A 24810-nucleotide genomic window follows, 5' to 3' on the forward strand; every position below is an offset into this window, starting at 1 on the left:
GCTCATCTTTTAAGTGGGGATAATAATACCTGTCTCACAGAGTTGTTGTGAGGGTCAAATGAAATAACATGTAAATCACTTTGCAAACCTTAAAGCACTACATAATTCTAGTTATTATTATTATCATTATTATTATACTTGTCATCACTTACTTTTGTCAGATCATCAGCCCATATCCTCTTCCTATCATACCATTCCCTGAGGACATCCTTCACTCTTATTCTTCTTTGAAGTTCCCAGGACCAACTGACCTCTTTCCCAAGATTCTAAAGTCCTTAACTGACAGAATTCTGCAAAGCCTCCAAAACTGTTATGCCCCCCTCTCTGTACCACATTAGCCAGATATTGCAGCCTGCTCACACCTGTAATATTTAGAAATTAGATATTATATAGATATATAATTTAAGGTGTGGCCACCAGGAATCAATAATTCATATTGATTCCATAATTGAAATAGACCCAAGTCAGCATCAGTTTTATGATTGTTTATTTACAATTGGGAAGGTAGAAGGTAGGGAAATAGAGAGAGGGAGAGGCTAGCCCGGGCCTGCAGAGGCCCAGACGGAGAGAGGATTAAAAGGCTAATTAAACTAGGCTACAGGCCACTAGGCCTTAGCAATCAGAGAGGCAAGAGGCCTACTTAAGATAGAGAGTCTGGAAACGCCAAGATAGGCCAAGGAAGTCAGCCTAACTTACCAACATGACAATTCAGAGGGGAAGCTGCCTGAGGTCTCAGCCGAGATCTTTCAGCTCCAAGTTCAAAGGGGGAACTGCCTCAACAGGAAGTTACCCATCATACTTGAAGAGATAGTGTCTTTCGTCACTTCCTGGGGGTCCACCTCTAATTCAAGAGGACAAATGGCAGCCTCTACACTGTTTTGGACTGCCCAAGAGGCAGTCCCTTGTTCTTGATTTGTTACTTATTGTCACGTGTGGGTAACTCATCTCCCCTCCCCACTAAGGGAGGTGGGGATGACATTATCTCTGGTAGCTAGAGTTTTAACTATGAATGGGCTTGAGCTAATTCCATTTACACACACCTACCATGCACCTTTTTATTGCCCTCTGTGTGATTCTCATGTCTTACTGCCAGAAAAACATCAGTATTGAAAAGATAGACTTTTGCTTTCAAGTTTTGGAAAAGTAAAAGAGCTTTTGAAATTTCTCTAGAGCAGTCCACCTGCTCTCCCTTTCAACTCTGGACCCAGATGCACATGATACTGACCAAGCCCTATCAGGAATCCATCCAAATCGAACATTAAAATGTGGGCAATAGATATTTTTTATCCACTTTTGTCTTTTTTATGTGAATGGACAATACTAACAACTTTAAGTGATTACTGATCTCTTCCAGGAAACTCTGCAATGTTCTAAGGCCTTGATATAATCAATACAATGTTATCTACAAACAGGAGTGTCTGGAGGACCTCACTATCCAGAGGGAATCCCTTCTTAACCTGGACTCTGTGCCAGATCTTCTCCATTTTGGCAAGCGTACTTTTCCTCTTTTATGTCTTACTTGCGATTAATGATCAGAGGTTTGTTGAACAGGCTTTTTCATATTGTGATATCCTCTAAGGAATTCTGGATTATCTTGATTTATGGATTTAGACCTTGCTGTAAGAGATCCCAAATTAGCACTAACCTCTTGTTCTACTGAATCAAATGTTTTTGTTTGGGAGAGGGGTGTAATCAACAAACAAAAAGTGCATTGGGACAATTGGATCCTATATTCACTAAATCTTTCATTTAATCATGAGACTGTAAAGATAGAGTCCATATTGAATATTACATGTGAAAACTTACTTGTTCCCTACAAATACTGAAGATGCCCTCAATTTATGTATAGATGACTCTGATAAATATTTTGAATAGATAGACAGGAGTATAGAACTTTAGGTCAGGAGTTATTTATGTTCTCTGAGTCACTTTTTTTTTTTTTGGTATTAAGGTTCAATTTTTTCCCCTCTCTTTTAGATACTTTATAAATTAGCCATTCAGTGCTCTCATAAATGTATACAGAAAGGATCTCCTCTATGTGTTTATATCTAATTCTATCAATTGATTCCCCATGTTTGTTCTCTTTTAGCACCATTTCTACCTCCTCTGTAATGTAGCAGGTAAATAAAACACTGGGGAGTAGTAGAGGGAGAAGGAGGAATGATGGGTTGAGTTTGTTAACTGCCAGGACACAAATAACACAAGGTAATAACACCCACTCCCACAATTAAAGGACAGAGCTTGGGAATGAGTGGTGACAGGACTGAGAGAATGGCAGTTAAGTCCAACTGTCCCTCCAACTCTAGCCAGGGATTAAACTACCCAATAGTGGGTCCTTGTTGTTTGTGGAGAAAGAAATAAACAGATAGTTATATAAACTGTTTAATGAAGTTAAGGGAAGAAAGGTGGGAGAGGTTTGGACTAAACTAATAAAGAGGGCACAGCCAACTGTCAGTTAGAATGTCTGGCTTCTCTCTGACTCTAGCACAAACAGATAGTTTGGTTGAAATAGGGGTGGCTGCTAAGGGCTTTGGAGACAAGGGGATTTCTCATGCCACTGGAGATACTGTTCCAAGCTGAATCCTTGATGTCACAGGTATTGGAACAAATCCTTTCTCAGCTAGTAAATCCACAAACTAAGGTTAAAGGCACTCTTTAATTGGTCCACCCAATTACAGTGACTTGTCCTTTCCTTAGTCTAGGCACTTGCTTGATGTTATCACTCAAGGTCTCCAAAGTTTCAGGATATGGACAACTAACAGGATCCCAGCTGCTAAGCTCCTTACTTCAGCTCTTGACAGTTATCCTCTCAACCACCTTCTCCAGCTACTTCTGCATTCTACACAGAATGTCTATGTCACTCAGCCAAGATTTTGCCTCCTGCTGCCTATGCATTGCTATATATCTATTTTACCTATCTTTAATATCCTACCTTATAAATTTACTTATAACAGTAAGCACCTTAGCTGTGATTTCAGGGTCCATGTATGGTGGTTCCAACTACTTTTAATGAAGAAGTCTGAAATATTTCTTCTCGTTGCCATAACAGGAAACATTAAGTAAGGGAGCTGATACATAACAAATGTGTGTTTTAATAGAATAAGAATAACCAATAAAAAAAAAGTTGGCTCTAGTTAGACTGGAGTGAAATGTTTATGTTTGGAAATAAATGGAAGTAATCCCAGTCCCTTCAACCACATGCAATAAACCACTGCTCCAATTCCCCAGGTGGAAAAGGCTTATGAGCCTGATTCAGGGAAAGTCATGATGACACGAAATGGAAGTGCCTTGGAGAGATTCAAGAGCATGTGCATACATTCTGTAACTGGTTTTGATCTGCCAACCACATAGAGAGGAAGAGCCTTTTTGGTTGGCTGAGTAGGCTCAACCTCTTCTCTCTAAGCCTTTCTCTTCAGCTGTCTTCTTAAGAGAGGGCATTTAGTGAGAGATGGTGTTTTAAAGGCAGAAGAGTCATCCTCATGGCCAACAAAACTCCTAAGTACAGAGGAACATAATTAAAATGCAATTGAGAAATAAAGATAAATATAAACAAAAACACAATACAATATAGAGAATGTTCACTTGTTTTCTAAGTCAAAGAATTGGAAACTAAAAGGATGTTGCTCAATTGGGAAATGGCTGAACAAACTGGTATATATTGGTGATGGAATACTATCGTGCTATAAGAAATGATTAACAGGATGTCTTCATAAGACCTATGTGAACTGATATAGAGTGAAATAAGCATAAACAGGAGAACATTATACACAGTAACGGAAATATTGTGGGATGATCAAATGTGATAAGACTTTGCTACTAACAGCAATGCAATGATCTAGAATGATTCTGAGGAACTTACAAAAAAGAATTGCTGTCCACCTCTAGAGAAAGAACTGTTAGAGTATAAATGCAGATGAAGACATTTGATTTATCACTTGTTTATTTGGGTATATGATTTGGTTTTGTAAGATTATTTACACACAAAAATGAATAATATGGAAAATTTTTGCATGATAATACAAGTATAACCCAGATTGAATTGCTTGTCAACTCCAGGAAGGGGAAGGAAAGAAGGAATGGAGGCAATATGAATCATATAGCTTTGGAAAACATATGTGAAAATGTATTAAAATAAAGATAAAACATTTAAAAACAAACATTTATTAAGCACCTACTATATGTGAGGCACTATGCTAAGCATAAAAAATATAAAGAAAAACAAAAAATAAATTGCTGGTCCCAAGGAGCTCACCTTCTAATGGAGGAGACAACATGCAAACTACTATACACAAATAAGATTTATACACTTTTAATATGGGGGATAATCACAGAGAAAAGGCACTAACATTAAAAAGACTAGAAAGGCTTCTTGCAGAAGGTAAGACTTTAGCTGATACTTATATGAAGTCAGAGAAACCAGGAGGTGAAGATGAGGAAAAAGAGAGGTCCAGGTTTGGAAGAAAGCCAGTGAAATATTTGGATCCAGCAACATAGTCAGTTAGTCAACAAGAAATTATTAAATAATTTCTATATGCCAAGCATGGTGCTAAGTACTGAGGATACAAAGTCACTTACAGTCCTGTAATCAATCAGTCAATTAATCCATAAACAGTTATTAAGCCCCTACTATATGCCAGGCACTGCACTAAATGCTGGAGATATAAAAAAAGCAGAGGGCAGTCTTTGCTCTCAAGGACATTACAATCTAATTGGAGAGATAACATGCAAACAAATATATCCAAAGCAAGCTATAAACAGGATAAAAAGGAAATATTTAACAGAAGGAAGGCACTAGAATCAAGAGGGTTAGGAAAGACTTCCTGAAAGAAATGAGATTTTAGTTGAGACCTAAAGAAAGCCAGGGACATGAGGTATGAGGTGAGAGGTATGAGCTGCCTCCCTGCATGTATTCTCTGGCCATACATATTATTTATGTGTATGCCCCTCCCTGTATATTCCCTAATTTTGCCCACTCTTTCCACTGATGCTGTATATATATTTTGCAGAAAAATATGGACCTCAGACACTTCCTAAGTGTTTGATCCTGGGCAAGTCACTTAATCCCAATTGCCTAGCCCAGTGATAGGCAAACTATGGCCCATGGGCCAGATGCGGCCCTTCTCCTTCATAATCTTTCAGTCATTAATAGCTCTTAGTATCACAAAAAATACTACACTTAGTATACTTAGTATTACCAAAAAAATGAATTTTGTAAAATGTATCATTGTTATTTTTTAATAAATTATATTGGCCTGCCTAAAGTTTTTTTCCTTTCCTTTGGTCCCCTCTTTAAAAAGTTTGCCCATCGCTGGCCTAGCCCTTGTCATTCTTCTGTCTTAGAATTGATACTAAGAAGATAAGGGTTTAAAAAAGAATAGAAAGGAAAAATATACCCTATATTTGTGGGGAATGCTTTTATTCTGCTTTTTTTCTATTCTACTTCTTTTTTAAAATATCTAAAATATTTACTGTTTGTTCTTACACCAACTTCATCTCTAAATAATCTCACTTCCTTCCCCAAAATGTCATCTTTTATGGCAAAGAATAATAAAGAGGGAAATATATCAGTTCAACAAAACTAATCAATATATCAGCCAAGCCTGATTGTATATGCAATTTTCTACATCCATAATCCCTCGCCTATGCAAAGAAGTTAAAGATGTAAATTTTCTCCTCTCTTCTTTAGGGAAAAACTTGATCACTGGAATCATACAGTTCTTTTGTTGTTCTATTATTTTCCAGAATGGTTGGACCAATTCAAAGTTTCACCAAAAGTATTTCAGAGGTTATTCTAAAAGCTCTCCAATATTGATTACTTCCATATATTATTTCCCAGTCATTGTGTTAAGCTTGAACTGACTCCTGAGAGTCAATAAATTTTTAGTGTGAACATTCTTATTTTGGAAATTAATAAATTCCACAAAGGTGTGATTTGTTGCTCTTCTAGACTTCACTTAGAAAATATTAATAATGCATGTTAAACTTAAAATAATTAAGTGATTAGTACAATATACGTAGTAAGTACTATATGAATGTTAGCTATTATCATTCATAAAAGTGTGTGGGAAAACCCCAAATGAGATCACAAAAAGATGGACATGAATGAAAAATGACTGAACTGAAATGTCTTCTAAGTCAATATTCCTTTATAAAAGCTAATTGGTATCTACTGGTTAAGTTCATACGAAGTGGTAATCACTGGAAAGTTATATTCAGCGAGGAATATACCAGAATAGCCCTAATGCCAGTATTTGGCCCCAAAGTTCACCAGTATGGGACTCTCTTCTTATTGGTGGAGGTCATTGTCTCAACCTATGTAAGGCAGCATTGGTGAGAATAAAAGGGAAGAAAGATCCTGGTTTCTCCAAATTTCCCATGTCAAGAGAGAAAATGTGCAATGCCAACCTCTCTCTGGGTTGCTGAAGGGAAAGAAAGACTCTAGGAAAAAGCTAACATAAAAAGAGATAGCAGTCTCAGTCATGTCTCTATCTCAAGCTTGTTACATTAGAGATTTTATGAAATTTTCCCTTTGAATAAGATCTAGTACTCTCTCTTGGTTGAGCTGAGTTTACTTTCCTCCTAATGGGAAAGCTTCCTCATTCTGTATTGTCTAGTATATATTCTCATATATATGTTTTTCTGTTATGCTCTTGACTTGGATAATTGGATTTCTTTGCTATTTGTTCTATGTGTTCATTGAAGAACTGGCATTTCTTGGGAAAGGAATTAGGCCCTAGATTTAAAACTTGGAATCCTCTTTCCAGTTATGGGAGAATGATCATAAGTTTAGCATGAACCTAAAAATTACATTCTCTAGACTAATAATATTTATCCCAGCACCCCCTTTCTCTGAGAAGATCAAAGTGGTCAGTCTTTGGTCCCAACTTCTCATTTCCCCTCTTTGCGGGAATCAAAGTCTGCCTTGGAAAAGGTTAGGGAGAAGAGATGTTAATAATGTCTATTCTTGTCTCCCTTCGAGTCATTATAAATGTTAGCCTAGGACAATTTTGCAATATTGCCTCCCTAACATCAACATCTCTCTGTTTTAGTTATACTCAATGCATAATGAGGATAATAATACATGTTTCCTGCTAAACTCACAAGGGTATCATTAGGATTAAGAAATTAGTAACTTCATAAAGTACACAATATTCTTCTTAAAATAGCTAAGACATTAATTTATATCTACGGCTTCCCTTGAGATAGGAAAAATATAGAACACACAAATATAAATCTAAATATATAGTATGTCTATTTTTTCAAAATTAAGAAAATTGCTTTAAGTTCAATGAGCTACTATGAAATATTGCTTAAATTGCCTCATTACTGTATTTTCCCCCTTGGATAATGTTTATCTGCAAAGAATCAGTGATGCTAGATTCCAGTCTTCATTCTGCTATTAATTTGTGAGTTCTTCATTTTACTTCTCTTTTTTTTTAACATACTAAGGGGTGATGAATATTGTTTATGGAATATTTGAAAACAAAAAGACATGCAAGTAGCTATAAAATGAGTAGCTTGGATTAGATTGTGCTATTTGTGGTTTTTTCCATAGGTAATCAAGCATATGTGTATTAAGTGCAAATTAGTTTCTCTGCTAGAGGAAAAGGTAAAAAAGGCCTGAGAAAGTTTCTTCGTCTCTGATTTATTGATGATAAAGTCTTCCTTAACTAGAGGAAATAAACTAGGTAAAAAATAAAGAGGAAACAAGATTTTGAGAAGGCATATAGCAATCCTAATGTGTCAAGATGATGAAAGGTAGAATAATGTGACAAGAAGGGGAAAGGAATAAGGATCTCTAGAAAGTTGAAGTCATATAGTTGATTTTCCAGTTTGGTGGATCTGAACTTTTTTTTATTAAACCTTTATTTCTATCTTAGAATGGATAAGGTTGAAGAGTTACTGTAAGGGACAGGCAACTGAGGTTAAGTGACTTGCCTGGGATCGCATAGTTAGAAAGTGTCTGAGGTCAAATTTGAATCCAGGTCCTCCCAACTCCAAGCCTAGCACTCTATCTACTATCTATGGCTGCCTCTGGATCTGGACTATTTGAAGAAGTAGGCTCTTTTACTCTCCAGAATGATTAGCAGACACAGATTCTATCATGAGGAAGGACGTTTGTCCCTGGTCACAGGAAGATGATACACTTAAGTCTTTCAATTCAGTTATCAAAGTAATAATCCTAAAGCAAATCTGATCATATTATCTCCCTTACTCAATAAGCCCCACTGGGTCCCTCCTATCACCTCTGGAATCAATTATAAAATCCTCTGGCACTCAAAGCCTTTTATAACCTGGTTTCTCTCCCCATGTCCAAACTTTTCATTCTTCTTATAACTTACATCCCAGCCCTCATGTACTCTTCACTCCAGTGACTCAGGCCTCTTTGATCCTCCCAGAACAAGACACTCCATCTCCTGACAATGCATTTTCACTAGCTGTTCTCCATGCCTGAAATTCTTTCCTACATCATCTCTACCTCCTGTTATATTGAATAGCAACAGGCCAGACCGTATCCTCTGACATTGGCATGTTCCCTTTTGGGAGGTTAGCAAGAACAAAATCTTGGATCTAGTTTTGAAGACAATGACTAGAACAATTTGATGGAACAGGAATTTTGTCTAAGCAAGTAGTAGCTCTGGTATTTCAGTAGGTTCCTTGCTACAGACAGTATAATGAAGTATCTATTTATCTACATATCTATATGCCCCCAAAAGATGTTTATAATGTTTTTTGTTTATGAAATTCTCAAAATATACATAAAGTCATGAGAAGAACCAAATGTCATTTCTTTAAAGAAAAAAAATTATTGGTGAATAGGGTGACTCAGAATAGGGGCAGATTGTCACTACATACCTATATTAAGGCAGTTTTTTGGAACAAAAGATTGAAGTGGGAGATGATGAGTTTTTGTTCTTTGTCTTTTTTCCTTTCCCCCTCCCTTTTAATTTGCAAAAGAACCAAAGATACTTGGACAGAAGGGAAATAAAAGTTCATCACACCCATAAAACTCTTGAGCTAAAAGAGGTAGCACCCTGGAAGGCAGTATACAGTGAAAAGGATACTGACTCCTAGAATCAGGAGATTCAGGTTTGAATACTGACCCTATTATTTATTATATATGTAATAATAATTATATGGATATAATTATTACATTTGTGTGTATATATATCACATGTATATGAAACTTTGAGCAAGGTCACTTATATGCTCCAAGTGTCAATTTCCTCATCCATAAAATGAAGGGGTCAGACTGACAATGTCACTTAGTAGAAATCTCATGTTTTGCAAAATCCAAACACACATGTCTATCAACAAGGATTTATTAACCACTACTAGGTCCATATCCCAAAGAGATAAAAAAAAATAGAAAAAGGACCTGTTTGCACAAAAATATTTATAGCTATACTTTTTATGGTGGCAAAGAATTGGAAACTAAAAGGGTGTTTCTTTTTTTAGAGAGCTAGTTAAACATTTACTAGCACATCACTGAATGAATATTGGGGTCCTTATCCCTATTCACTTCGTGAGTTTCCCAGATAAAGGCTTCATCATCCCGTTAGGGATCTAGGGGTACCCACGAGGGGTCATGATGAATCTGCCCCCCCCATTCTTGTATGCTCCTTCCAGTGTTAACTGCCTATTAGAATTCATATCTCCTTTATATCATATAATATATAATATACATAATATATATATAATCCTGTAGAGATTACCACTCTAGTATAATTTAGCCAATTAACATCAATTAGTTTTTACAGATTGATACTTGCCATGATGATAGAACAAGAACAAAAGTTACAAAGTATTTCCTACTGAACCAGGGGGTCATACTCTTCCCATATATCACCTCAGTGAGTTGGTTCATACTTAAAAATTTTGCTACAATACATTAGCCCCCAAGAAGTTTACTTCCAAATGTGGCATGGCTGATAGATAAGTTGCTGTCACTTCCTGCCTCTGGGCTGGGTCAAACAAGTTGCTCTCCAAAGCCTTAGCTGCCACCTCACCCATTCTCAGCCTCCAGCAAATTCTGGCATAGACCCAGCTTGCAGATTTCTATCACTTAATAGTCCAACTTTTGAAAGCTCAAAAGGTCATACTCCCTACAAATATCCCATACTCTTTCATTTAAAATCGAGGAAGAACAAATGTGAAGAAGTAAGAAAAACAGAGGATTATATTTACAGATCACATGAGGCCATGGGTAGGAAAGGTCTGAAGCCTCTTCCTATCCAGAAGCTTTCAGAAAGTCTTTCTCACTGGAATGCAGCCAAGCAAGAAAAACACTTCGACTGGTTAGTGTTATTTGAATGCTTTCCCAGTTCCAGTTCAGCAGCCAATCAAAAGGCTTTTCTTCATGTGGTAAACAGACCAGAAATAATACCTGCACATTCTCAAGTGTCCGTGAATATTGTGACAGCAGAGTACAGTGCACATAAGGACTGGATTCTATGGCCATGTGCTACACCACTGAGAGGGGCAAAAACTGGTACCTTCCAGCTGATCTCTCCTTTTCCCCACTATGGTGTAATATGGATGCATTGTTAACATTTTAACAAAGTATTAGGTGAGATTAAGTCTTCATAGTATGGATGCTACTCTTAGATTGTAAGATGTAGTCTGTGGGACCCTACTGGTATACTTTCCATTAATAGTCATATCAGCAGGCAGAATTCGTTTATTGAAAAAGGTAAGATGGTATAGTAAGAACAGCAGTTATAAAACATTCTTCCATCATTAGTCTGGGGTATATTTTACTGCAAATATATATAGTTTCCATATAGTAGACACAACATTAGAGTACAATGATAGTAAAACACATATATAGGAAATCATGAAGCTATAGATGACTCGTGTCTCTGGAACTGCAGGATTCCAATGGTCCTTCTCTCCTCATGAAGCTTGCCCTTGAATACAATACAGCATCTCTACTAGGTTGTTGCTCAGTTTAGCCCCTTTCTAATACTCTCATCAATTTCTAGGACTTGCTCTCTCTTGAATCCTTAGCCAGCTTTCTACTTTCTTGTCAGAATCCTGTTGCTTGAAGCTATTTGAACATTGCCACTTTTCATCTGTCTCCCTGGAAAGTGTCTCTGCTCCCTGATGGATGTGGTATCTCCTAATGGGTGAGTATTTCTACTTCAAAATGGCATGGCTAATGGAAGAGAGGGATAATTAATCTCCCTTCATCCTCTGATATAAGTACAATGATCTCTTCCATAAATCTGTCCTACCCTGGATGGCCTCCTAGACCATCTGAGCTCCCACTTTTGATGGGCTTTCAGGAGCATGGCCAATTTTTAATCTTTTTGACAATCAAAGAAAGGTGCTTGTACATTGTTAAGATAGTATTACCTCGGGGGCAGCTGGGTAGCTCAGTGGATTGAGAGTCAGGCCTAGAGATCAGAGGTCCTAGGTTCAAATCCGGCCTCAGACACTTCCCAGCTGTGTGACCCTGGGCAAGTCACTTGACCCCCGTTGCCCACCCTTACCACTCTTCCACCTAGGAGCCAATACACAGAAGTTAAGGGTTTAAAAAAACAAACAAACAAAAAAAAGATATTATTACCTCACCATCTATGATTTCATCCTAGTAAGAGTTAGACAGGGACCAACTTTTTTTTTTTTTTTAATCCTTATGTATTGGTTCTAAGAAAGATGAGCAGTAAGGGCAAGACAATGGGTGTTAAGTGACTTGCATGGGGTAACAAAGCTAGGAAGTGTCTGAGGCCAGATTTGAACCTGGAACCTCCTATCTCTAGGTCTGACTCTCAATCATTGAGCCACCTAACCGCTGTCATCTAACTCTTCTCGCTCAATGTTTTATCATCATTGTTCATTTGCTAAATGTGAGGTGAAAAATCAGAGTTTTTATTTGCATTCTTACTATTAATAACTGATTGTTGTCCTTTGGATGGTGATTGTAGTTTGCAATTGTTTGTAACAATGGACCATATTACAAAAGACTGGGCAGCTCCCATGTAACAGGAACATAAAGATGGATATGGAGATGCTCTACCCCTTCCTCTTAAAAATCTGGGTTACCATCTTTATGGGTAATGGGTAAGAGTCTTACTTCCTCATTTTTCTGCCTTTGAGAGGAATATTGGGCTAAAATTATATCTATTACATATCAAATATTTCAAGTCTAGGGATATTTTTCTTTTGGGGCTCAGCATATAAGCTACTTTCCATGGTCATTCATAGAGGAACTAGTTCTATCCCAGACCTGGAGAGTAATATTTAATCTAAGCTGGCTTAGTTTCCTTCCCACCACTTATTACATAAAAGAATAGCAAATAGGCATGTTTATCAAAGCAAGTAGTAAAAAAAGTCATTAGGAAACCATATAGATCAGTTTAGACCAAGGGTTTGTGGCTATTACCCTGTTCATGTAGGGCCAGCTAAGAATGGTTTTTACATTTTAAAATAAAGTTTATTGTACTTGTAAATGTAAAAACCACTCAGCTTGGAGGCAGTATAAAAATTGTCAGCAAGCTAGACTTGGCCCTTATGATAGTTTATCAACTCTTGGGTCAGGCTATAGAATACATAAATATTGAGGATCTGTGTAAGTATATATAAAACAAACTATATTATTTGACTATTGACTTAAAATTAATAATTAGTGTAAAACCCTCTATTATTACACCATAGTTGTCAGCAAAAACATTTGGACCCTGACTGATTATTGCAGAGGCCTTGGAAAGGTCAGCTATAACAACTGACATAAGTTACCACCCATAGAGATCTTTTTTATACTTTCTAGCCTGATCAGCATTTGTGTCATTAATTAAGAACTGCCAATGTGAAAGATTTTGCATCCATTCTATTGTAATTTTGATTGCATTTTCTGTCACTGTGTCATCATATTTCTTGGCATAAAAAAAGGCTATCTCCTATGGCTTGGGGTTTTTGGTCTTGATCCTGACCAGAGTCTGGCTTTATTGTGGGACTGGCCCCCTCTCAATAAACTCATTATTTAGCTTGGAGTTTTGTACTGATTTGATAAATTTTTGCCACATCTGTGACCTGGAAGCAGTCTCACCAGGGAAATAATTATCTTATACCGTGAATTTATTTTTAATATTCTCTCAAGAAACAGGCAATGAGAATTAAGAATCATTATTGAGGTGTTAACTTTTTCCCATAAGCCTGTGATCCTCAGAGTTAGCTATTTTCAAAGTCCATGCCCTGCTTCTTCTTGCCCCGCTTCTTTCTTTCTTGCTCTCAAAAAGTCTTTCATCTAATAAGGAATCATGTCTCCCTGCACATATTCAGTGTCTTGGGACTGTCCTTTATGCCAACACCACCTGGGTGTGATACAACATCTTTCTGTTTGTTCATATTTTGAGTATTTTGTTCATATTTGGACTATTCTTTGGAGAATAGCTATTGGTCTAATACGGCTGTGCTACTTCTTATGTATCCTTTGACACTGGCTTCTTAGTAGAGATATCTGAGGTAAAGATTATTTTTCTCAATTGATACTTTTGCTTCTTTTCCTGGTTATACTGATTTTGTTAACACAAAAGCTATTCAGTGTCATGAAATCAAAATTGTCTTAGTTATTTTGTAATCACTTCTACCCCTGTTATGCTATTTCATTAAATGCCTTTTCTTTGAAACTAATTGTGTCTGAAGCCTCATTAATAAAAGTACACCCATTCTAGGGATCAGGAAAATTGTGTTACAGCCCTTCCTCTGCCACCAAATACCTGTGTGACCTTAAACAATACATTTAACTCTCTGGGCTTATTTCATCATCTGTAAAATAAAGTGATTACATTAAATGGTTGCTAAGGTCCCTTCAAGCTTTCACATTTTTCAATTTTCTGTGATCTCATTGCTTCTCATTAGCTTTAACAAGACCTTTTGGTATCTGAGTGCCTGAAACCCAGGTACCAACAGATTGAAAGATATACCTTTATTATAATTACCTTCTTCTTTTCTGCATACTCATTTGGAATTTGAAATGCTGGGGATCTTGGATGATTAGAGGAAAACAAGTTGCTCCGTCTCTTCCATACCCAGAAAAACCTGCTTGCTAAGAATTTTCATGTCTGTGACAAAACTTAATCCTGATATATTCTATAAGTATAGGAATGTATAGGCAAATGTTTCTCTCTGAAAACAGAAGACATACTTTAAAATTTAGTCTTACATATTAGCATTATTAACATTTTCTCTTCACTCTCTTAAGTATAGACAAAACAACAAATCAAGGCTTGAACTATAGGATAAGAACTTCCAAGGTGTCAATGCTTACACTGTTAATTTAACAATCAACTCTATATAATCAATCAGTGCTGGCTTGAGCCGGTCTCTGTAGATACCCATCAGTTTTAGATATTATTCCGAGTATCTCACAATATTTACAATTCTCTTATTGATTCATTCCTTGTAATTATCATTTTTGCTAAATTGATTCATTGTAGTCAGGTTTCCCTTGATAGACATTTCCCTAACCTTTTTGAATTCTGGATTGTCTGGGCTTCTATCCTTTTTATCTTCAGCTTGACATTTTTTGACTGTCATCAAAATTTTAGTATTTTGTGCTTATTTTTTATAATGTAAAGCTTAGTAATAGATATTAAAAGGCAATTTGGAGATCTGATTTATTTGAAATATTATCTGAATGGCACAGTAACACAACTAAACAGTGTGCTGACACCTAATGTTATGCATTTGTTTTTACATTGCAACTGAAGCATCATAAAAAGAGAGAAAAAAGTTTATTTTATATTCTGTAAAGTCTTTAAGTTCTTACCTTCTGATTTGGAATGGATACTAATGTATCCATTCCAAGTCAGAAGAATGGTAAAGAATGGTAAGGTCTAGGCAAATGGTGTTAAGTGACTTGTTCAGGGTCACACAGCTAGGAAGTATCTAAGACCACATTTGAACCCAGGACATCCCATCTCCAAGCCTGGCTCTCTATCTACTGAGCCACCTCACTGGCCCTATTATGTAAAGTCTTCTGTTCTTAAAAATGTGTTAGAAATATGATGGGCCTGTTGCCTAAATTGTAACTCATAGATAGTATTATAAATAGCAGGCTATGTTTGCTAGTAGAAAGTGGTAACACTTAACAGTGTACTGATTACTAATGCTATATATTTTACTTTATTTTGGGTCTGAGGCATCATAAAAGATAGAAGAAAGCTTATTTTTACATTATTTAAGGTCTTACTTTGTTACTTAAACATGTTTTAGAAATATGGCGAGCCCGTTGCCTAAATTGTAACTTATAGATTATATTATAAACAGCAGGCTATATTTGCCAGTAGAAAGTAGCAGCACAACTAGAGTACTGACTTCTAATGTTAGTATTTTATTTTATATTGGGGTCGAAGCATCATAAAATAGGGGAAATTTATTTTTACATTATATAAAGTCTTATTACTTATTATTTCTTTAAAATGGTTTAGAAAAATGATAGACCTGCTGACTAAAATTGTAATTCATAGATACTATTATGAAAAGCAGGCTTTGTTTGGCAGTAGAAAGTGACAGCTAGTTGACTATAGGGCAATTCCTCAATAATGCCCAGAACAGAAACTAAAAACTGTTTTATAAGTATTTGTGTTAACACTTAGTGATTTATGAAGTTCTCCTTTCTGTAATCCTTCTGAAGGTTATTGGATTGTTTTTGTTCAGATTTATGAGTCCACCAGTCACTCCTACTATGGAAATCCCCTCTAACAATGCAACTTTTCGCATTTTATATATATCATATATTTTTTTAACTCTTACTTTCTGTCTTAATATCAATTGTAAGAAAGAAAAGAAACAATGGCTAGGCAGTTGGGGTTAAGTGACTTGTCCAGGGTCACACAGCTAGGAAGTGTTTGGGGTCAGATTTGAACTCAGGTTCTCCCAACTCCAGGCTGCCGCTCTATCCACTATACTATCTAGCTGTTCCTGCAGTTTATATTCTTAAAAAGTTTCCTGAAGCACTGAGAAATTCTGATATGGCCAATGTCATACAATCAGTATTTATCAGAGGCAGGACTTGAGAAGCTGGGTGAAGTGGAAAGTGCTGGATTTGGAGTCGGAGGACATGTTCAAACTAGTTTTTCACTTGCTGTCACTTGTTACTTGTGTAACTTTGGGCAAGTCACTTAACTTTTGAGGGCCCTTGTTTCTTGATTTGTGAAATGAGGAAGTTGGGTTAGATGTCTTTTAAAATCTCTTGCGGGGCTAAATCTGAAAGAATCTTAGGGACCTTGGTTTTCCTGCTATCTCTACACCATACTACTTCAATTAATTAACCAATAAACATTTAGGAAGGGCCTACTATAACTTCACTAAGCACTGGTGATATAAAAAAGAGTTTGTAAGACAGTCCCTAAAGTCGAGGAGCTTGAGGGAGCTAATGGGATTGGGGAGGGGGGCAACTTGCAACCAAATATATAAAAGCAAGGTATAGAGAGGATAGAAAACAACAGAGGGAGGGCATTAGAATTGAGGAGTCAGGGAAGGCTTGTAGAATGTAGGACTGTAGATTGGACTTGAGCCAGAAACATCAGTAGTGAGAGCAGGGGCTGGAGTGCTGTCCAAGCATGAGGGACAACCAAAGAGAATGTATAGTGTGTCTTGCTTATGGAATAGCCAGAAGGTTAGGATTAATGGATCAATTAAAATGACAACAGTGGAATGATGAACAGAATAATTTCATAAAGAGCTGGAAAGACATGCAGAGTGAGATAAGCACAACCAGAACATTATACTCAGTAATTGCAATATGTGGAATGATCAAATGTGATAGACTTTGCTATGAACTGCAACACAATGATCCAAGATAATTTTGAGGTACTTATGAAAAAGAATGCTATCCACCACCAAAGAAAGAACAATGTTGGGAGTGGAAATGCAGTTGAAAATATATGATTTATCACTTGTTTATTTGGGCATATATTTTGAAGTTTTGGTTTTATAAGATTATTCATTTACAAAAATGAATAAAAAGAAAATGTTTTGTGTGAAAATATGTGTATAACCCAGACTGAATTGATTGTCAGCTCCTGGAGGGGTATGAGAAGAAGGGAGGGAGAAAATTATGGATCATATAACTTTGGAAAACTTATGTGAAAATCTGTCATTAAAATTTAAAAAAATTAAAAATAAAAAGAATAACAACACTGGATTACTTTGCAACCTGAAATAAACAGAATTCAGGAGAGAAAGGAAGAATGGGTGTGTAGATCTTGAAATCATCTGTAAATAGGTTCTGTAAATCTGTTCCTTCAAATGGGGCTTCTTAGTTTGGGGTCCATGAGTTTTTTGTTTTGTTAATATTTTGATATCTCCAGTTCAACATGATTGGTTTCTTTTGTAATCTTATGTATTTTATTTGATACATTTAGATGGAGTGCAGAAGCTTTACCAAATTGCTACACAATATAAGAAAATTAAGATCTCATGCTCTAAATCCACTTTGTCATTTTGTTGAATTATTTTATCTTTAAAAAATATAAAATAGAAAAATCTATACCAATATATAATAGCATACCATACATGATAAATCTTTAATAAAAACAATAAAGATCGGACATATAAGTATCCAATTTTATTTGTATGGGAAGGGATTTTTTTTCCTATAAAGCCTTAGAATTCCTAAATATAAGTGGCTTGTTAAACCTCAGTCCATAAACATTTATTAAACACCTACTATGTGCCATATATTGTTGTAGGTCAAATAAATCCTTCAAAGTGGCTCATTGGCTATTCCAAAAGCCTCTTTATTTGCTGCCCGTTTTCTCTTGGAACCGCTGAGATGAATTAGCCTTTGTTATGATCGCACTTTTCTCCCACTTCTACCATCACCCAGAATACAACCGGGGAATGAGGATGGGGCTAGGGCCAACAGGGAGCTGGGTTGAGCTGGGCCGGGTGCAAGACTGTAGGGTGGGGGGGGGTGGGGGAAGAAGGTGGAGAAGGCTCCGGGAGGAAGCCAGGGTTGGAACACACAACACGTGCATCCTAGCCGAACGAGTGACAGGACCCACGAGCGCAGTAGAGTACAAGCCACAGCCTCGCCCCCGCAACACGCGTCTTTACATACGTCCTTACATGCGTCCAGGCCACGCCCACATCTTTGGTCCCGCCCACTCTACCACCTCTCCTTAGGAAAGGGGACTTAAAGGAAAGCCTGAGAAGGAAAAGAATAAACTGCTATCGCGAGATTCTTTTTGTTACGCGAGAATTGAGACTCCTTTGCCGAGATTGGGGAGGAGAATTGAGTGGAAGAAGTTGTGCGTGTCCGTGTGCATGTGTGTATGTAGTATGTGCATGTGTGTGTGGTTGAGTGTATGTGTGCGTGTGTGTGGCATGGTGATCAAGGCTCCTGGGAGTAAGGGAGGGGGCGGGGTCCCATGAACTGGGCGTACGCATGCGCGCATGCGCGCACGCGGCCGGGCCGGGCCGGGCTGGTCTGCTCGGGGAGGGGGCGGCCGTGGCGGCGACGTTATTTCCGAGGTCGGCAGCGGAGGCGGTACGGTGCGTGGCGGCAAGGGCGCCGCCGAACTAGTCGGTAGGGACCGTTACAGCGCAGCCCCGGAAATTCCTTGCTCTGCCTTTCGGAGCGTCGCGGTCGTGGCGCGGAGTTCTGTGGTACTGGGGACCCTCGGAGCCGGCGGGTCACCCTGCGGCCCCTGGCCCGCCTCGCCCCAGGTAGGGGCCCCGAGCTGCCCGGCCCCGCCCTCCCGGTGTCTCCGGCGCGTCTACCCGGCGAACGGGGGAAAGCTAGCCAGCTCTGTCCTTGCCTCGCCTGCTTCTCCCTGCGCCTCTCCTCTAGCCGGAGCCAGGGGCTGGGGGCCGGGCCCGATCCGACCCGGGGTGCCCCCGAACCACTAGGCGCAGCAGACGCTTGGGGGGGTGGGGAGAGGCAGGCGGGGAGTCTGGCAGCGCGGTGTAGGTGCCCCTTCAGGTCGCCTGGTAAGGCGGTGTGTCCAGCAGCCCGTGGTCCTTCCTGAGCTGGGGGTGGGGGTTCCAGAGAAGGAGGAGTCGGAGTCCGAGTCATCCGAGGAAGGAGCTTCACTGGTGGCCACCGGCCCTCAAAGTTAGGAGCGCTCCAACTGCATTTATCGGAACGAGCAGAGTGGTCTTCAGCCTTATTGTTGTCTTCTGGTGTCTCAGAAAGACAGTCACTAGTGTTCATAGGACTAAGTCCCCTTAAAGATCCATAATGATTCTTAGGGGAGTGGACCTTGACAGAGTTACTTTGCCCCAAACCTGGGGCCCCATGCACTACCTTGGCCTCAGATCTGTAACGAGAGGTATGAGGTATGTGCCCAACTCTTAAAACAGTTCCAGTAAAAGGGTACCTCTGACTAGTGGCAGATTCTGAGAGTTAGGTTAGAGAAAGAGAGTATAACTTTAGAGTTATACTGGGGCCCAGACCTGACCAATCACGAATTACTGTGGGATCGGTTTGGCTTCAGGTTCTCTTAGTTTGTAAAATGAGAGGCCTGTACTAGATGATCTACAAAATTCATTCCACCACTAGAGTTCTTCTAGTCTTAAGATATGAGTTAAAATCATAAAATGTTAGAGTTGAATGAAAGGGACCTTAGTGATCATTATCCTCAAACACAAAAGAAGATAGGTGAAATGAATTGTCCAAGGTCACACAGTGAGGAAGTAGTATAGCCTGGGTTTTCTAACTATGGTACTCCATTTGATAATTTAAGAGAGAAAACTTTGTGTAAATACTTGAGTTTTGTGGAGTGCTGAAAGCTATTATTTTCATTTTAACATTTTTTACAGATAAAATGGTTATGAAAGCTTCTGTAGAAGATGATGATTCAGGATGGGAGCTCAGTATACCTGAAAAGATGGAAAAGAACAGTACAAGTACAAATTGGGTAGACATAACTCAAGATTTCGAAGAAGCTTGTCGAGGTGAGTGGTAACTTTTGGACCAGGAGTGCTGCTACTAGGGGAAAAGATAAAATAAAATTTGAGTTTTATTTCCAAATTCTCATGGCCTGTATTAAAAAAAGAAAACTTATAAAGTATCTTTGTAATTATGTTTCCACTTGCCTCTAATTTGACTTTGGTGAAAACCAAAATGTACCTTGTAAATATTGATTACAACAATGTTCTAAAATATTTTATAAGTAAAAGTAAATGCATAGAAATACTTATAATTAGTCAAAGATTTTTGCCTATGTAAGCACTAATCCTTTAGAATTAGTAAAATCATTCAATGGTCTTTTATGGGTGTGAGCCTGGGGAGTACCTGTTACACAGCTTTGCTTTCAATTTCTTTTAAGGTCATTTCTTTGTTTGACTAATTTCGAAAGTCAATAGCCAACAGGAAGATTGAAGCCTACATATTAAGCCAGTCATAGATGTCTTCCTTTTCCAGTTTCTTGTTTATCCATCTAATAAGAATTCCATTATTCCCCACTGACACTTAGAACTGGAATGAGTCAGAGATACTTAATTTAGAGTTAAAAATTGGTAAATATTCATTCAGATGAAAATAGATAGTTCTATATGTACAAGGCAGAGAGTTGTACTAGACTTGTGATCTATGAGGTTCTCTCCAATTCAATGAATCTATGACTTCAGACACAGTTGCTATAACAGAAGACTTTTGTACATACTTGGATTTTCCATATACCTTTTATGGCCACATTTATTAAACAGAAGTTTCACTGCGTATAATACAAAACAGGGTGAGACTAAAGTAGCTTAAGCGGGCCTTTCTGGGACTTCTGGGTTACCAGGTATGCCAAACTTGCCTGTAGCACTCTTCTGTTACCCTCTTTGGAAGATCTCAATAGGTAATGTGACCATAGAATTTAAAGCTGGAGTGGCTTTCTTTGAAATATCTAGGACAAACTAGACATTTTCAAAATAATGTTTTTAGGTAATTGATGGACAAGCCAAATTTCTGTTAGAGATTAGTGAATTAAGAGGTAATTTTTTTCCTATCCAAGTTCATTGATCCCTCTGGTCTGTGGATTCCAAATTAAGAACTTCTGATCTAGACTAATAATCTCTCTTCATATGATAAGGAAGTTGCCGTCAGTGAAGTAGATTGTGGTCTGTGAGGATTTTGTAGTCTCAAGTAAATCAGACACATGTGAATAATTAAATAATAAAGGCAGCATATGATTTAAGATGAGAGAACTTAATCCCACTTTCCTAATTTTTTTAAAAAAGGGGTAATAACAGTACCTACCTCACAGTGTTGTGAGAATCCAATGAAATAAATCAGTAAGCATTTATTAAACACCTACTGTATGCTAGAAACTTGTATTGGCATGCTAAGAAAGGCAAAAAAAAAATGGTGGGGGCAGGGTGGATTGGGGTTGTGCACAATTCAGTGTCATATAATTACTGCTATTATAATAATAGTTAATATAGTATTTTAAGGTTTTCAAAGCACTTTACATATGTTATCTCATCTGATCCTTATACACGACAATAAGGTACATGCTATTGTCCCCATTTTACGGATAAGGAAAGCAAGGCTCAGAGAAGTTAAGTGATTTGACTCAGTCATTCATACAACTAGTTATTTGACTCAGTCATTCATATAACTAGTTAAGTGTTAAAGGATGGGGGAGAGTTTGGAAAAACAGGTGAGAAGGAAGGATGGTTCTAGTTTTGCGGGAAGGGAAGCCAGTATGACCACAGGTGTATGTTCAGTAAATAGTGAGTAAACCAACTAGGCACAAATAAAGGGATAATTTGGTAGTAGAAAATAAGATTGGACAGGAAAGTTGTGTTGAGATTTTAGAGAGTCTTGAATTATTTTTTTTTTTACCTTCTGCCTTAGAATCTATGTATTGTTTGCAAGGCAAGGTCACACAGCTAGGAAGTGTCTGAGGCCAGATTTGAACCCAGGACCTCCCGTCTTTAAGCCTGGCTCTCAATCCACTGAGCTACCCAGCTGCTCCCTGAGAGTCTTGAATATTAATCCAAGGACTTTTAACTTTATTCTATAGAGGACCATTGGGAGTATTGAGCAGAGTAATGCCATGGTGAAAGTATGAAAGCAATATTAAATTAATTTGGCAACTATGTACAAGATAAGACTAGAGCAGAAATAGATCAATTAGGTAGTTATTACTTTGTATTTACTGTGTCACTGTTTTGTATTTAACTTGTTTACATGCTTTCCAACATGGTAGACCATAAGCTTCTTGAGGACAAGGGTTTTAGTTTTGTATTTATTTTCCCATTGCCTAGCACAGCTTGTGGCAGGTGTTTAATAAATGCTAGTTTGATTATTACTAATTATTGATTATTAATAAATGCTAGATTTGGTACTTACTAGATGTGAGGTACAAAAGAAGGCTGGAGCTGAGAATGAGTGGCTTACGCCAGAGAGCTAAAGACCTCCTTTAGGAAGGCCCACAATTTAGAAATCAAGAAAAATTAAAAAAGAAAAGAAGAAATCAAGAGGCAGAAAACATCAGGGAGTTTAGTTCCAACTAAAGGAGACTGGTCTTCATCAGGGAATGCTGAGAGGCCAAGAAAGACTGAGAAAAGGCCATTCAGTTGTTCTTTCATTATCTTTGTGCAATCAGTGCACTGTATTTGACTTTAAACTGCCTGTACTCCTTTGACTCTGGTTAATCTTTTCCATTGCCATTTGGAATTAAAGATTCATGTAGGCAGAGTGTAAACCAAGGCCTGCCCAACCAACCACTTGTACAGTCTCAGTCACCACTTGGAGGGTGAGTTACTACTAATATGGTTTTGGAAGCTGGGATTATGGTCCTGGAGCCTGAGAACACAGTAAAGAAACAAATTTCTCAACTGAGATAGTATATGTAAAATGCTCTGGAAACTTAAAAGACTACATGAATGCTTGCTGCTGCTGCTATTACTACTACTGCTATTTGGTGTTGTTCATTTATTTCAGTTGTCCAACTCTTTGTGACCCTGCTTGTGACCCACATTTTTCTTGGCAATATTTCATAGATTTGTAGGGAGTACTAGAACCTCAATCTTAAGTGTTCTGACTCTTTAAGTCCAGTTTTCTCATTACACCCTAGAGCAGTGTTGGCAAAGGTTTTTTGAGTCCATGTGCCCAGAGAGCAACTTCAAAGCTGCCTGTGAGTTCTCCCCCAAGAGGGGAAACAAGCAGGTCTCCTGTGCTGGGGCCGGCATGCATACCAATATTTTCCCAACACTGCCCTAGAGTTTCCTATAACTAATGTCTACTAATATCAGGAAAATCTCTCCCTTGTTTTATCTTCTCTGTTTTTATTTGTCATCTTAGATATTCTTTACAACTTACCTTAAGTTGCTTAAAGTCTTTACTTCTGTTGGATAAAATAAAATTAGGTTATTTGATCGATTCTGCAGGGCAGACCTTCTTAAGAGCAAATGAAATACTGAAGGAGCATTAAGTACCAGAGAAATAAAGTCAGTTAATTTGAAGAACTTTGCCAACTGTAGCTTATAGAATATTTATACTATTGAACACTACTATTAGTAGTGTGTTGATTGTTTCCTTGCTTCCACTGAAATTTAGAGGATCAAAGTTATTCTATACAACAGGTGCTTCTTAATCCTGGTTTCATTTACATATAAAGCTATTTCCAATTATATCAAGAAACTAAAAATGAAGTTAATTTTAATTGATGTGTTTTGTCTTGATACCATGATAATTTCTGGAGAGGAAACCCTCTTCCTTCTGCTCCTACTCCAGACTGAACTCTTTTGTAATAGTAATAATGAAGCAAAAACATTTGATATAGTGACTGAATCTGAAATGATATGTGACATTCTGTCTTAGTAGACCTTCACTTCCCTGCCATGAAATCAGTGTTTCGTTATTGGTGTTCTAGGTTCCTAATTGTTTTTTCAGTTACTTAAAGTTTAGCTTCTTTTATTTATCTTTTAATTTATACTTTTGTAATTATGCGTATTGTTCTTTGGTTCTCCATATCTTGTTTCATCAATTCATTCAAATCTTTTCATGTTTCTAAGTTTTCATATTCATTGCTTCTTTTGGAATGAACTTTTGATTTCATGTACTAAAGTTTTTTCCCATTTTCCAGTTGATGACCATGCAGGACTTTTAGAGAAATGAGGACAGAATAAAGAGGCGAGTCTATGGTAAAATCAAAGAACTACAAAAAATAATCACTGCAGTATAGTATCTGTTTACCTTCTCTTTTCTTGGTGGGAAATTAAAGTCCTTTGGGTTGGTCCTAATTAAGCTCAAAGTTATGAAAGCAATAATACTTCGACTAATTTGTAATCACCATGATATTATAGAAGATGCTTCTACAGTGCCACCCCCTAATGCCTTTTCATGGAAAAATGATCTTGGAGTTGTAATAATTAAAATGGGTTTGACAAATATAAGAATTTTAAAAAGTTGTGGTTGTGGTTTATAATAATTAAATATTAAGTCATGAGACTGTTAGTAGCTTTATTACAGCAAAATAGTGATAGTAAGAGAGGGAAATATAGGAAGGAGGTAGAAAATATTGCCTAGCTAAAAATACTCCCAGTCTGGGTGTGAGTGCCTCCAGACCATGAATGCAAATTCGAATGAAAATCTCATTAGCCCAGGAGAGTGTCTCAACAACCAGAGACTGCTGCTGAAGAGACTTAGTTGCAAAGGGCAGTCTCTCACCCCAAAGACCAAGAGTCTCACCCAAGTAAGCATCCCTCTTCAGCCTGAACACTGAAATTTCCAATGCAGAAAGCTGAATCTTCACCAAAATCCAAAGTCAGAATCAGGAAGCCAAAGTCCAAATCAGAAAGCCGAAAATCTGAAGAACCTCACCAGAGCTCATGCCCACAAGGCAAAAGACCCGCACAAGA

General features: G+C 37.7%; 1 protein-coding gene across 2 annotated transcripts in view; it reads left to right on the top strand.

Annotated features, from left to right (window-relative positions):
• Positions 1-18437: 18437 nt before the first annotated feature.
• The window catches only part of NAA35 (N-alpha-acetyltransferase 35, NatC auxiliary subunit), a 63243-nt gene continuing 56870 nt past the window's right edge, over positions 18438-24810 (top strand). The window contains exons 1-2 of one of the 2 annotated variants that reach the window (XM_044658621.1): positions 18438-18538; positions 19774-19908. In XM_044658621.1, coding sequence (XP_044514556.1) covers positions 19779-19908 — 130 coding nt within the window. In that variant the 5' untranslated portion in view covers positions 18438-18538; positions 19774-19778. Of the gene's footprint in view, positions 18539-18598; positions 18679-19773; positions 19909-24810 lie in introns of those variants that run through there. The other variant, XM_044658630.1, reaches the window with a different exon arrangement.

This window comes from Gracilinanus agilis, chromosome 1 (assembly GCF_016433145.1).
Source record: "Gracilinanus agilis isolate LMUSP501 chromosome 1, AgileGrace, whole genome shotgun sequence".
Classification (NCBI taxonomy): Eukaryota; Metazoa; Chordata; class Mammalia; order Didelphimorphia; family Didelphidae; genus Gracilinanus; species Gracilinanus agilis.